General features: G+C 39.2%; 1 protein-coding gene across 1 annotated transcript in view; it reads left to right on the top strand.

The window, feature by feature from the left end:
* Positions 1-10,958: 10,958 nt before the first annotated feature.
* Positions 10,959-16,084, top strand: part of LOC122808664 (CD209 antigen-like protein E) — a 242,928-nt gene continuing 237,802 nt past the window's right edge. The window contains exon 1 of the mRNA XM_044079640.1: positions 10,959-11,377. Within this exon, the coding sequence (XP_043935575.1) occupies positions 11,287-11,377 (91 nt within the window). The 5' untranslated portion in view covers positions 10,959-11,286. The remainder of the gene's footprint in view (positions 11,378-16,084) is intronic.

Below are 16,084 nucleotides of genomic sequence, written 5' to 3'. Positions count from 1 at the left end.
CCAATTTTGAAATTATTCCACAAGAAATTCTATATTTACACAGATATAAAGTGTTCTTTGTCTTGCTTAGTTAATCATGTTTGCAACATGAAAATAACTGTTTATGTTTACATTATTCATACTATTACTAATATGGTAATATTTTTTATGTGCACTAGAGAGCATCATCAGACACCATATATAAAGGAAATACGAGTGCCATGTATATTTTTTTCACTTTTTCAAGTTTGGTTGCTGAAGAAGGCTTTTGCCAAAACCGGTATAACCATATTGGTTAATTGTTGACCTTTTGGTCATGGAATAGAAGTGTTTTGCAACAGGCCACAGGAGATGGGTGCTGGCTTTCTTCCTTTTTTGTTTTGTTGTATATTTATAGCCGTGCACAAGCCATTCGTGCAGGTGCCTCTTCGCTGGCCAGTGATAACTCCCCAAGTGATGATGACATCCTACAGAAAGGCCTCACTGAGACCAACAACTAGTGTTAGAACCATGGCCTTAAGCTTAATGCCAAAAAATGTGTCGTCATCCCCTTTGGGAAAAACCCAGTTCCCATGAATTACCACATCGATTGTAGTCCACTGAACACAGAAGGCGTTATAAGAGATCTAGGAACACAGGCTGACAGCAACCTCTCTTTTGACCACCACATTGCCACTGTGGTCAGAAAGTTCTTCAATGTGGCACATCTCATTACTAAGGCTTTTGCATCCAGGAAGAAAGAGGTCATTGTCTTCCTCTACTCTTCCCTCATTAGGCCAATCATCGACTACAGTGGCCCATTTGGCATGTACCTCACTAGACACCTGCAACAACTGGAGAGGCTGCAAAAGTACCTCACAAAGAAGATCCTAGGCCTTAAACACTTGTCCTATATGGACAGACTCAAAAAACTCCAACTATTCTCTGTCTCATATTGCCCACATGCTCCAGAGACCTCAACCTCATTACCACAATCAACAGAACATGCTGGAGGGACAGGTTCATAACCCAGAGACTGTCCGTGCTATGGAATAGACTTCCCATACATGTCAAACAGAACACCTCACTAGGCCTCTTAAAGAGAATCTTGATAAGTGGATGGGAAATAGAAAATTCACCCCAGGGATCACACCAGTGGCTCTACTCAACAGAGGCACTGGGAACTAAGGTCGGGTAGCACTATGCCAGGGTAACCCTATGGGTTAGGCTTGTAAAGGTTACAGGGCCATTAGCCTAGTACATACCTATAAACCTATGAACCTATACACAACTGTCTCACACACACACACACACACACACACACACACACACACACACACACACACACACACACAGTTGCCAGTATTGAGATTAGAACCCCTACCTATTTAGTTATTTCTACTATAGCATTACACAGTTATCACACGCGCTCCAGAGCTTACAGAAGTGATCGGTGTCCAATGGTACTTCTAAGGTGAATGACAGCAGCAGATGTTGTGAAGTAAGGCAATGTGAAGTGTACTGAGTGGGAAGAGTATCCTAATATTTAGACCTACACACATACACACACACACACACACACACACACACACACACACACACACACACACACACACACACACAGGCAGGTGATGTGATATTATAAACCAACCTCAGTACTGTTACACAATGGGGCTCACATTTTATGCTGGCACGTGCAACTGTTTACAACTGGTATGCCACTGTCCACACCAGGACATCACTGTATGCCATTCAGGGTATCCATGTGTGTGTGTGCATGTGTGTGTGCGTGTGTGTGTGTGTGTGTGTGTGTGTGTGTGTGTGTGTGTGTGTGTGTGTGTGTGTGTGTGTGTGTGTGTGTGTGTGTGAGAGAGAGACTCACTTTGTCTATGTGCCCCTGTGTCTCTCTCTCTCTCTCTCTCTCTCTATCACTACTCTCAGTTCCCCACATGTATGTGTGTGTATGCTTGACATATGTTATCTGTTGCCCATATATATATATATATATATATATATATATATATATATATATATATATATATATATATATATATATATGTGTGTGTGTGTGTGTGTGTGTGTGTGTGTGTGTGTATATCTCATGCAACAGATGTGGATATATCACATATGGGCCACCTACAGCTAGCTGAGGGTAATCCTGTCTGATGTGTGTGTGTGTGTGTGTGTGTGTGTGTGTGTGTGTGTGTGTGTGTGTGTGTGTGTGTGTGTGTGTTTGTGTGTGAGGAGGGATTGTTGAGGTGTACATAGCCATCTGTATGCACAGACATATATACACAATACAGTCATATATTCCGATGTGGATTCCAACGTGTCTTGTGATTCTTTAAGTGTAGGAGCATGCCCAGTGTGACCTTCTGTAGTTAGAGTGGGACTCCATTCCAGAGATAGGTGTACTCCACTCCAGGTCTTTGTGTGCTACAGCCATACCTCTCAGGAGTACACTAGACTTTCCTCAGGGTACTTGTTTTGTTTAGCAGATATTTTCTGACGCATCTGTAGTCTGAAAATGCAATGTATTGTGTCATTACCTAGTGTCAGTCATCCTCAAATCATCACAGTGCTTTACCAGAGGAATACTAGTATGATGCATAGACCAATATTATAAGGGCAGCTATATACATTCTTGACCAACAAGGCCATTTGTGAGGTGTGTCTACAGCCAGTTTAGTAATGACATGTATCTGTAGACAGTCCAGCAACCTGGTGATATGCGATGAAAACACTGGAGTCTGACCACCACAATAAATGGAATTCTTTATTATCGGACAAGCGCTTTCGCGTACATCAAGTACACTTCTTCAGATCCATAACAATACTCTCAACAACATGTACATATATATATACTGACAACCACTCCTTTAATTGATTAATCAAATAATTAAATAATTAAACAATCAAATACGTTAAAGAAATATAGAACTTTAAACAAGTCATCATGTTCAACATCATATTTATAAAAAGACATGAAATGGGACATTTGTAAAAAGCCCGTAACCAAGGTTTTAAAAATCAAGTAGATACTGATTTTGGCAAATGTGTGTTATGCTAAAAACTCTATGTATAAAGTCAGAAATCGTGACCGCATGTCATAAAATTTTTTGCTAAGGCATGTACAAAAGCATTTAAAACGCTCGCTGTAACAAACTGTTTACTGAGCGCAAAATATGTGCAAAATATATATGCAATAGGATGGTCAAACGGTCTTTGACGAAATTGATGTGTGTATTGTAGCAATTCAAAGCAATCTGTGAAGGCTGCAACTTAAAAGATGTAATAAATCAGCGAATATCGAACAGAATTAAATAAATACATTAGAGGACATTAGGAAATGTGTGTGAGCTCATTATATGAAAAAAAAAACAGCTACATATAATACGAAAAGTATTTGAAATATTAAAAACATGTTAGAAAGGCATTATTATCATATATTAGAATACATATTAAGAAGCACTGATAAAATCACATTAGTATGCATATATAAATATTCTCATTCTATAGAAATATGAAAATATATGAATATATAAATATATAACTGGATAAAAATCTATGAAAACCCTCAGTATAACAAAGTGAATGAATAAATAAATGAATAAATGCATAAATGCTAATGTATTAATATAATTAAATAGTGAATGAATATATTTATAATAAATAGACAAATTGATGGAGTTATAAAAGCTGAATAAATAAATAAATAAATAAATAAATGAAATGTAATATGATATATCTATAATGTTGATAGAATAATATACTAGGTGATATACTGGCTGGGGATCTCCTGCTTGTGTAGTATCTTTATAACCTGAAATGTCATATTCTTGTGTGGGCATACCTTTCACCTGTACATTTTTTGGCAGGTTGTCCAGATGTTTGGCTAGAGGTTTCATCCTTTCTACGTAAACTTGTTTTATGGCAAGTTAGTTGCATATAATTGAAGAGTGATGTTACAAAATAATGACAGACATTACTGTTTCAGACTACATAACCTTCAGGCAATTCCCACTACTGCAAACCCCTCACCCTACCAACCTTTTTCAGTATGAAAGTGTAATATTTACAGCACATGCCTATCGTTGTGCCTTTGTTCCACTTTTATTTCTGCCCTTGTACAGACATCTTGCTATCAGAGATTGAGAGTTATGGGTGTGGGTACAGAGTGAATTCTACTGTGCAGGCATGTCCATTATATGTAAAAGCAAACATAAGACAAAAGTATTTTTGAGAATAACCACTGGCAACAGTACCAAAAAGCACTTGTATTCACCAAAGCCTTGGCACCGCAGCTACACATCTTCAAGATGTCACTTATATGTGTAGTATATTCTACATAGCACTGTGACTTCCAGGTATGTCAGTGGCAGAACAGTGCATGTCACTGAAATGCATAAATGTTGGCACTGCAGTTATCTGCACATGGCCCTGTTAAAGACAGCACTGTACCTAGGGCACTACAAGAGGACTGCCAGTAGAACGTGCTGGCCAGATCCTGGCAGTATTAACCACACATATACATAGTTCATTGACCCCTGCATATTGTGGACAGGCAACATGTTTTCATGTGTATTGGTACAGCCCTGCCAATGCATGCTATGCAGCTATTTCCCCTGCAAACATACATGTTACTGCATTTGTGTAGGTATATGGAGGGGGCACACCTATAAAGTGTACATATTTGCACAGACTGCGCTGATATTTGATTTACATTTTGGTTCCATTTACCATACTATTGTGCCCTGTCTTGGGGTCTAGAGGCATATCATTAAAGAGCCCAGGTCAGATTGTACTGCCATACATTTGAGTTTCAGACTTTTACACTTTATAGCCTTACTGCAACTGCATGTCCTGCTGTGCTATCACTGTGTGAGTCTGTAGGGGGTAATTCAACATTGCCAACATTTGTGTCCCTTTAACAGACATTTGTCTGTGGTTTACTACAGTTGGCTTAGTGTCTGGGTGTGAGGGGTGAGTATGGGACTCCCGTACTGGCATCCATGCCTGTGACCTATGACTCCCCCAGTTAGTTGTCCCCACACATATACTGCAGTGGGATTTGCCACCTTAGGTACTACTGCATAGTGTGTGGAGGCCAGTTTTGACCAGACATTTCCTGGTGTCCCACATAGCTGTCAGTTGTGTACTGCTGTCCCAGTAGGCCACCCCATTCCCTTGCATGCATGCAGCATTACCATATATATGCTAGCAAAACTTACTAATGTATTCATTTATTGTTAAGAAGACTGACTTACCTTGTGCTTGAGGCAGTTGTGAGGATGGTGCTTGAGGGCCGCCTATGTTGGATGCACACAATACACTGCCTATACATGGTAAACTGCAGGTAATGTGATGTGTTTGTCATTCATTTTACTGCTTGTGTGAGTCAGAGAGAAGTGCCCCTACAGTGTCAGTGTGTGTGCTATGCATTGCATCTTTGCCAAGGCCTGAGCATACTGCTCATGCCTCCGTCTGCCTACAGGAGGAGGCTCAGGGGCCTCCTCCTGTGAGTCCCTCTGTGCCTGTGGGGACATTGGCAATGGTAGGGGGGGGCTGTGTGGCCCTTTCCCATGCTGGTCCTGCTGCAGCTGTTTCCACAGGATCATACTGTGTAGCATGGCAGATACTATGAACATGTGTGCACATGTGACTGGAGGGTATGGCAAGGCTCCAACAGATATGTCAAGGTAATGGAACCATGACTTGAGCATCCCAATCACATGCTCTATAATGATCCTGGTTTGTGCGTATGCTTCATTATGGCATTCTTGTGTGGGTGTGTGCATTTCTGATGGGTGTCATCATCCACGGCTCCAGTGCATAGCCAGCATCCCCCAACAGATGGCCATAAAGGATGCCCCCACTAGCAAATGACTGGTACAGCTGTGATGAATGCCAGATGTGGGAGTTGTGATAGGTTCCAGGGCTGCCAGCAAACACATTCATGATAATACCCTGGGCATTGCACATGACCTGGCAGTTGATGGAGGGGAATCCCTTGTGGTTTATGTAGACCCTACCCTGTTCACCAGGTGGTGCTTTGATGTGGATGAGCGTGCAGTCTATGGCACCCAGTACCTCTGGGTATTCTGCTACGTGGTGGAAGAGATGCATATTGCTGGTCCTCTCCTCACAGGTGTTGGGGAAGTAAATGTGCTCACTGGCATGTGGTAGCATGGCTTTCAGGAATTGGTGGAGTACCCTGGATGCAGATGCCTGTGATTCCCCCATGATGTCCGCAGTAGGTTTTTGGAAAGTACCTGTAGCTAGAATTCTTAAGGCTACACATACCTTGGTATCCATTGGGATGGGTTTCCCTCTATTGGTTCTAGGTCTGAGTTGAGGCTAGCACAACTCAGTAATTTGCTGAAGTATGTGTCTGTCCACCCTGTAGTGCTCTACTATCTCCAGATCGTGTAGCCCCTTGTAAGTTGCCCTGGGTCTGAACACTCTTCTCCTCCTCCTCAGTCTGTGGCAGTTGTCAGCATTATCCTCCGCTCTGCCTCAACCTCTAGCACATACTGATGGATCAAAGCGATGGCAGCTCCTAACATTTTTCCAGTTAAAATTACCCTGCATGTGTACACCAATGGTGCAGAGTTTGTGGGAAAAACCAGACTGTAAGGTGTTTCCATACTTTATACTGTTGTGCTGCAGATGCTGCCTGTATGATTGGCTGATTATGATGCATTCCACTTGCCTGCTATGTTATTTGAACTTGATTGCTTTAATTCTGCTATTTTTCTTTTTTTTTTCTGTTTCCCCTTCCCATTTCCTCCCCTTTTAAGCCCCGAGGCACACTACTCAAACCTGGTGCGCAAATGTAAATAGTCCTGCTATTTCTGTTTTTTTTTTTTTAGACCAGGTGCATGCTGCGCTAATGTAAACAGTAACAAATGGCCCTCCCCTGGGTGTGAACACTCTCCTCAGTTCATGGAATAACACAATACAGCCTCAGAAACACCCCCTTGCTTAGCTGTGCTTAGCTAAGCTAATCTATGCATCTTAGGGTTCCAATGTGCTTACAACATGCCTTACACACCCACTTTTCATGTCTGTTGCTCCTCCTAGTTACACCATCATGCTAGAGCACCTACACATTTAGGTGCAGTTTGGGAATTAGAAGATTTCTGTGATTCAGTAAATTTCCCCTCATTTGCATACCCCACTGTCTTAGTCCATAGTTACTGCACTTACAGAAAGCCTTTCTCCTTGACAACCACTGTTTCCTGGTATTGTTTTCATTTTGCATGCCATTGACTATAATGGAAAAATGCAGATTTCCCTTAAAATTGAGTTTTCTCCTTTTTTTTAATTTTCTGCCCGATTCTGTTTGCACGCCGCTGCCCTATGATTAAATAGCCAAGATTGCCCCCCCCCCAAAAAAAAAGTTTGATTTTTATAAAAAAGGAACAGTTTTCCATGCCAATGGCCATATATTTGGCCATTGACATGGCTAACCACTGTAAGACATGCTTTTTTGAGAGCTGTCATGCCTCCATTTTGTTATTTGCAGAAATGTATTCAGATAGTAACCAAATACATTTCTGCAAATAACACTGTTCCTGCATGGATACCTGGCTGCTTTGTGAATTGCTCATTCACCTCATTTGCATGTTTTTCACCAGCAAATGAAGTAATTAGCATTCTGCAGCTATATCCATGCAGGGACAGTGTAGGCACACTCATGCACATCAGATCAGCTGTTTGCTGGATAGCTCGGCGGCCATATGCCATGCAAGAATGGATACACTGTTCCTGCATGGAAAAAATAGCTTCATGAATCCTGGGGAATGTGTTTACCCAGTTGCAGAGCTGGTTGTCTCTTCCAGTAGCCATTGTGAGGGTGTGTTGCCACACAAGAGGGTTGATAGGGGTGCTAGGGGGTGGTCTTCTCTCTATTCTCCTTCTAAAGGTGGTGTATCATTAAGTACAACCACACATATGTGTATGGCCATAGTGGAGGCACAGACATGTTCCACCAGAGCTTCAGAAGAGAAAGCACAACCACTGAATGCCATGCATTCTGACATGACTTCCTGATCCATGTGGGCAACTACTTAGACAGTATGAACAACATATTGGATCAGGCAGTTTCTGTGATGGAACGTCTGTTGGGGATGGTGTGCATCCACATGGCTGGAGAGCCTCTCCATCTTCTGGTGTTAGCAGACATGGCCATGCAAGATCCGACTCTCACAGTGACACTAGATCCACTGCTCCATCAGTAATTGCGATGTTCAAGACCAAATGTGGCATGACACAGAGTCATGGCTCTGGATGTAGTCCTGATAAGAGCACATCCAGCAAACATTACTCATGTGCACATAGCACCCTGACCTCTATCCAGGACCATGGAAGCACAAGTGCAAATCATGGCAGAGGTGGTTCTTGTGGTCAGCGGTGATGACTTTTATCTGAGTAGTCAGCCATGCAGGCTCACAACTGTCCAAGGTGCTATGACGTAGTGCTAGCACAGTGCTTTATTGTGCCCAAACAGACACACAGACATAGAAAAAAACATTTGTCTGTACCAGTTTAAACACATGCAAACTATGTAAATAGTGCTATACCTCTGTTGTTACTGGCCCAGAACTCTAAGAGATATATGTGTTTCACACCTACAAACACTCAGCTGTCAACCTTGCCTTCCTACACCTACCCCCACACACCCTGTGCAAATGATGATGGCTGTGCCCTTCTCTTTGCACATGTTGTTGTGACTTAGGGTTGCACATAAGTCTGATTCACACAGTGGATAGCTGACGCTTGCTGATTCACAAGATTGGGTTTATCAATATGTATTGCATAGCTAAAGTTATTGTTTTCTTGTTCCTACTAATCTGTGAATGGCTTACTGTTATATTGTTGTACAGTATTGTATTTCAAATAGTATTGTCATTACAGCATTGGGATCATTGGATATTCTAGTTATGCTTCTTGGTAGATTCCTTCAAATGACAGTATGATTAATTTGTTCTTTGTTTTTTGAATGGTGGTCAATTGAAATGCTTGTTGCAAAACATTGCTTCTAACATGTAACTGTTGTGTTGTAAACATTTTACAGAGACAGTATTACTTTTATAACCATACACATCAGATGAGGCATATACATATTTCCTTAGGAAAGTAATCAGTTATATAAGTTTTATATATATATATATATATATATATATATATATATACACACTTTTTTAACAGATTCCACACTTACAGGTAACAATTGTATATATATATATATCTATATATATATATATATATATATATATATAGTAAATGTTGTGGTATTTGACAGGCATCAGTTTTCATATGTGTATATTTGTGGGATCATAGGCTGTGAGCTAGCTAGTGTGTGTATGTGCTATCATTTGTCTTTTAGCCAGAGCCAGGGCATACTGTGCACTCCTCCATCTGCCTGCAACATCTGTAGCTGGTGGTTCTCCTTCACAAGCCTCATCTGCACCTTCTGCTGCTATTGGCCCTGCCTGTGGTTCTTCAAACTGTAGTCCTGCCTCTTGCTGTCTTTCTTGCAGCTGTTTCCTGAGAATTATATTGTGTAACATGATACGTACAGTAAGTATTTCAGCACAGGAGCCTGGGTCATACTGCAGTGCACCTCCTGATATGTCTAGACACTGTAACCTTGATTTAAGCAAACCAAACACAAATTCTGTGATATTCCTAGTTTGAGAGTGGGAGTCATTGTAAGTTTGTGTGGATTTCTCATGGATTTCATGAGCCAAGGCTCCATTGCATAATCTGCATTCCCACTGGATGACCTTGAGGGATATCACCCCTAGCATATGTGGTGTATAGCTAACAAGTGTGCCATATGTGTGAGTCATGGAAACTGCCTTGGTTACCTGCACAAACATTGTAGATGGTCCCTTGGGCACTGCAGACAACAACTTGACAGTTTGTAGTGGAAACTTTTTCTGTTGATGTACCTATTTTCCTGTTCCTTGGATGGTGCTTTTATTTCAATGTTTGTACAATCTATGGCCCCCAAAACCTCAGGGAAGTGTGCTAGTGCATCAAATTTCTGCATGGTTCTTGTTCTTTCTTGTGGTGTTGACAGGAAACAGATTTGCTCCCTTACATGCAGTAGCATTATATTTAAAAACTGATGTAGTATTCTAGAGGCTGATGCTTTTTACGCCCATAATATATCCCGTGGGTCTCTGGAAAGTACCAGTAGCTAGTCTATGTAATGTTAAACATTCCTTTGTTTCCACTGGGATGGGATGTCCATGATTCCCTGGAGCCTTGGTGGGAGTGGCAGAGGTTACATATTTCTTTCAGTGTGTATCCCTGTCCACCCTTTATCTCTCAACAATTTCTGTTTCATGCAGTCCATGATAAGTCAAATGAGGTCTAGACACCCTTCTTCTTTTTGCCCAAAGTCTGGTAGCAGCAGCAGCAACAACACCCTAATTTAAATCCTGTTGCGCATACAGCATAATAACATCTCCAACCCCTAACATTTCTTTTTTTCCTTAGTGTAATTGTGACTGTATTCTAAAAGTGCTGGTGTACTTGGCAAAAGCCTACACCAAGTGTACATGATTGCTTTATAACTTTCTGAATAGCTCCACCATATTGGATTGGTTAATTAGCATGTACTTCACCTCTTTCTGAATTAATTAGCATATTCTGCCTTTTCACTTTGTTTGGTAGCTGTACATATCATGTAGAGCTGCTTAAAGAATATGAAAGAGTGAGCTATCATGTTGGTTGCACTGAGCAAAGTCGACACCATTGCTACAATTTGCTTAGCTGTTGATGAATCCTGCCCACTGTTTTTAAAGCCATTGCAGTTTTCAGATATGTATGCTATATATCATTAAATTCCTCATTTATGATGTGGTTTGGATTTGAAATATATTCTTCGTTTGAAATAGTCTAGCTTTTTGAACTTGTGGTCATATAGAATTGCATAAATGTTAACTTCTGTTTTCTTCTGTGAGAAGATTGTGTTTTAAGGAACTAAGTCAATAATCAGACTCTCAATGTTCCTGTTTGAGTGTCGCTGTCTAGCAGCTGATATAAGAGGGTTACATAGATGGGAAAAAGATATGAAAATGATAAAATTACTGAATTAGTGAGTAAACTGTATTCATCGGATGGAAACAGTAAATAATAAATGGAGACAACTGCAGAAACTGGCATGCACTTAGCAAGATAAAAAAGAGGGAAGCATCAAGACAAGGAATGAAACAGAGCTAAATATTTAAGGAAGACAATACATTAAAAAATAAAAAGGATAACCAAAGATATTCATTTCTTTCTTCAAGCCAAATACACAAGATATGCAACATGAATGAAGACATTGTGTACTCGGATATTAAATTCAGACAGTCATCTTCTGGAAAACAAAACCACAAACCAGAAGGAAATGGAGAATCTGGTAAATTTGTTTCTTATTTATTTGCATGCATATTTGAAGCTGTCTTTCTAAAGATATATTTGTCTTAACTTCTTTTTATTACATTCACATGATCAAATAATTTAATTCAAGCTATTTACAAACAGCCTTTGGAGATAACCCTCTACTCACAATAGAACTAGTATGACAGATCAGTCATGGACAGGTGGAACTCTTTCTAATTAACGCTCATTGATAAATGCATTTTCTGCCAAATATAAAGGGATATAAGGGATACTGAATGTAGGGGCAATGCCTCACGTAATGTTCACACTGTTATTTGGGCTGTGGCCACTGAACACCAATTATGTATTTCCATTTGTAGGTTTCATTATTCTTGCTTTCTAATAGTGAGGGTCTCAATTTACATTTTTACAAAAAAAAATACTCAAAGGTAAACAGGGCTCCTTTACAGGTGAAAGAAGAGCTATTACATGAGTGTTAGCAGACCAAAGGGGGGAAGAAACACCAAGGAACATAATCTTGATTGCCGTTTTCCTTAGCAAATCAGTGTTGGTGCAGTTTCTAAGTATGCATTGGCAATGATTAAATTCTTTGCGTTGGTACAACTGTGGACGTGGAATATTTGAGTTTGGGGTGTGCAACCCCCCCCCCCCTTGAAATGCTTAAGACTAGTTTTGGTTTCAAATCATTGTTTCAGGAATTTTTTTTTTTTGCCATTTCCAATGTTTGAGATTGAAAAAATGGTAATTTCATAGAAGAACCAAGTAAACAGTCATTCATTTATTCATTCATTCTTTCTTTCTCTAGGAGTTCTTTATGTATTTCATGATAACAAGGAAGGAAAAGCCATTCCTGACATTCAGTGAACCTTAGGCCTAGAATCAGCTCATGTTTGGAATACAGGTCCATTGCAGGATGCATGTACATGGGTGCACATGTGCACACACACACACACTCACACACACAGACACACACACACACACACACACACACACACACACACACACACACACACACACACACACACACACAAACACACACACACACACACGTGTGTGTGTGTGCGCGCACAATCGCTCATACAAATATGTATACATGCAGGTAATTACAGGGGACTGTCAGTTTACTTATCTGAAGGTGTTTGGCATATATGTTTCCAAACCTTTACCCTTGAAGGTTATCTGAATATACAATTTTATTCTTTCTCTCAACAATGGGATGAAAAGAGTAGAAGCAAAAAAGAAAAGCAGGGAGTATTATTTCTTTATTTGATTTACTTAATATTTTTTTATTTGCACATTTAGGGAGTGTATTAAAATAATTGAAGCACATTCTGTGCATTAGGTGCATTGTAAAAGCCAAGGCTTACAAAATTTTCTAATATCACATTCTCTGACCTGAAATATCTAACAAAGAATCTTTTATCCATGTTCACAGTAATTATTTGTAAGTGTACTGGTATCTTCCTGGTTCATTTTATCATTCTCTTGTGTTTGTTCACCCTCCTTTGTAAGACAGTATTGTTTGCTCTCATGTCAGACTTAATCCATATCTTTTTCTACAATGTCCACTTATTCAAGCTCTCCCTGTCACCTAACCTCAGTATTAACTCCTATGTTATTGTTTTTAGAGTGGTGATGTTGTTTAGATTAGTGACAATGTTTCACTTGAAACTCCTACCTTCCAAATTGCTACAATGCAACTTGTGACCCTTCCACACTTCAGTATGATCTCTTTAGTGCTCCCTTGTTAAATGTCTCCTTCCAGAATACATAGCTGTCATGCATTTCTTAGTTACTCAAAGTGTCATCAATGTGATTTGAAAGGATAAATATAACACGAGGGTAGCATGTATGGATGTAAAGAAAAAAGAAAATGGCTGTTCTGTTGCAGCATATGCAATGCAAACTAATGCAGGGTTGAGCGGGTAGCGAAAAAAAAACTGATGCAAAATCATCATATGGCATGAAGAACAAAGTTTATCATTTATTTATCTGTTTACTTGTTAATAGATTCTCTGTCACTTACTGATAAACAGATCATGTGGCAGTTTATTTTTCTTGCTAAGCAGCTCTTTGAGATTCAGCCCCAAAATACAAATAATGAGATATCTGATGGGTTTTGCAGTAATGTTCCCATGAATAATACATTATTTTCATAGAACTGATGGGTCATGCAACAAGGTTCCCACAGACAACAAATTATTTTAATAGATCTGATTGGTTCATTGGCAGTTTTGTATAGCAGACTATGAAAATGGGTATAGACTATAAATGTATTTGCAGGCTTTTATTTTGTCATTCTCCATTGTCTTTATTTGTTTTGTAGTCAGAGGGAAGAAATAACCTTTCCTTCCTCAAGCAGGTGAGTCACTGCCCCTTGGACTAAGGCAGTTATTTTAAGAAATGTCTATACCTGAGCCACAGTATTAAAATATAAAATAAAATAATGCTCATGTTAAGTGTTATAATATGGGGTCATGGCCTTTGTTACTTTATAACTATGTATTTATAACACGTGCTCTAAACCAGCATATGCTTTAATTTTTAGCCTATTTATTTGTTTTTGTCTGTCTATCTAGCTGTTTGTCTATCCAGCTAGCAACCTAACTGTCTAATCTTTCATACATCACTCTTTCTTATTTAACGAATCTTGCCAGATTCCTCAGGTATGGCTGGTATTTGCATGCAGCAGTGCTGAATAATACAATATAGAGCTGAAGTTTTTACTAAACATAAACATCAACATCAGAGCACATTTGAAATAATTAAAACTGACTGTAAGAAATAGAATTTCTAATGATCAGCAGTGTTATGTTTATGCACTTTAAATCACAATGCCAATTTAAAAGCAGTTTTTGCTAATTTCTTTATAGAATCTAAGCCATGATTTTAATTTCCACTTATATGCGATTTATTATTATTATTATTATTATTATTATTATTATTATTATTATTATTATTATTATTATAGAATTGCTGTCTATGGGGCTTCTTAATTTTTTTTGTTTTTGACATTTTCTTCATATTTGCTCTTCTTTAATTGCAGCAGAGCACTGAAAAATTTTTAAAGCAATAGTAACAATAATTATGGCACTAATAGTTTAATGTGCAAAATTAAAAAAATCATGAAACATTTAGGTATAGACATCTACATGGTTAGTAATAGAGCCACCAGGTATTAGAAATAAGTTAGGAAGGTGTACATAGCAACATACGGTTATCCTTGAGGTGATGTAGGACCAGTCAATTAGGTTGTAACTGCTGAAAAGCATCCTGTTAGTAGACAACAACCTTTCTGAATCACATAGAGATTGCTGTTTGTGTATGACTACTGTGCACTTTGTGTGATTTTCTCCTTTTCCCAATGTTGTGCGACTATGGAGTTAACACTACCAGATAACCTAGAGCTATGTTTTTACACCATCAAGTCATTAAGCCTGTAATGATGTACATTCTGTGCTCCATATTCTCCTGTCTTGAGGACACTACACATGACAATAGAGGCCCAAAATGGTTAGTGGATCCAACTCTTCCCCCTATAGGGCACTAGCTAGAGTTTTTGTTGTTGCTCACAGCTCCATTCTTAGGTCAGTTTGAGATTGAAACACTGAGCATGTTTATTGGAGGTGGAAGAAACCTCACAGAGAGAATATGCAAATTTCAAACAGGCATTAGTAGGAGTTCCGAATTGAATTTTGTACTTTGTGCATGGGAGGCAAAGACCTTAACCATTATGCCAATATGCACTATATCTATATCTATATCTATACATATATATATATATATATATATATATATATATATATATATATATATATATATATATAGTTCCCTTCAGAGGCCTGAATGATCATAAGCTCGAAATTCATAAGCCTGAAATCAAAAGCCTGAAACTCAAAAGCCTGAAAACACACAGAATACAAATAATGCTAATATGCTAGTACAAAGACACTACTATCTACCCACTTACCTTAACCCATACCCTAACGCTAAGGTCCGTCACTATGGCACACTCACCTAACCCACACCCTAACCCTAACTCACTTAAACCACCCCTAACCCTAAAGTCTGTCACTATCGCACACATGTCTAACCCAAGCCCTAACCCTAACTCACTTAACCCACCCCTAACCCTAACATAAAAACAATAGCGCACTTACCTGAATGCAACCCATAACTTTCCACCACAGTGCTAAGAAGAGCTAAGCTACATTAAAGTCAGTATGTGTATTTTGTCTGTTTTCAGGCTTTTGACTTTTAGGCTTTTGAGTTTTCAAGCTTTTGGTCTCGGGCTTATGAATTTCGAGCTTATGATCAGTCAGGCTTCTGAAGGGGAACTATATATATATATATATGTCATGCATGGTCGTTGGTATTATATCCTGTTATCTGAGCAAGAATGCCAGCAAAAGGTAGGGGAATGGAATGCCAAACTGAAGGCACATGGGATTAAACAGTACTGATAAAACAGCTGTAATGGCAGCAAATGGGGGAAATCAGAACAAGTTAAAAATTGAGATAGAAGGGAAACAGTGGAACAGGTTACTCAGAAATAATGGACAACTAGTCTCCTCGCTATTCCTAGACATGTCCAAAGCCTTTGATACAGTCTCCCACAAAAACTTCTACATGAACCCCTGTCTATTAAACTAAGCCATGCCACCCTACAGTGGTTTTATGACTACCTTTCAGACCAGCATCAAGCTGTAAAATAGACAAATGA

Source organism: Protopterus annectens, chromosome 8.part0 (genome assembly GCF_019279795.1).
Source record: "Protopterus annectens isolate FY-2018-M chromosome 8.part0, PAN1.0, whole genome shotgun sequence".
In the NCBI taxonomy this organism is placed as follows: domain Eukaryota; kingdom Metazoa; phylum Chordata; order Ceratodontiformes; family Protopteridae; genus Protopterus; species Protopterus annectens.
Note: the sequence above shows the minus strand (reverse complement) of the source record. Positions and strands in the feature narration are given on the sequence as shown.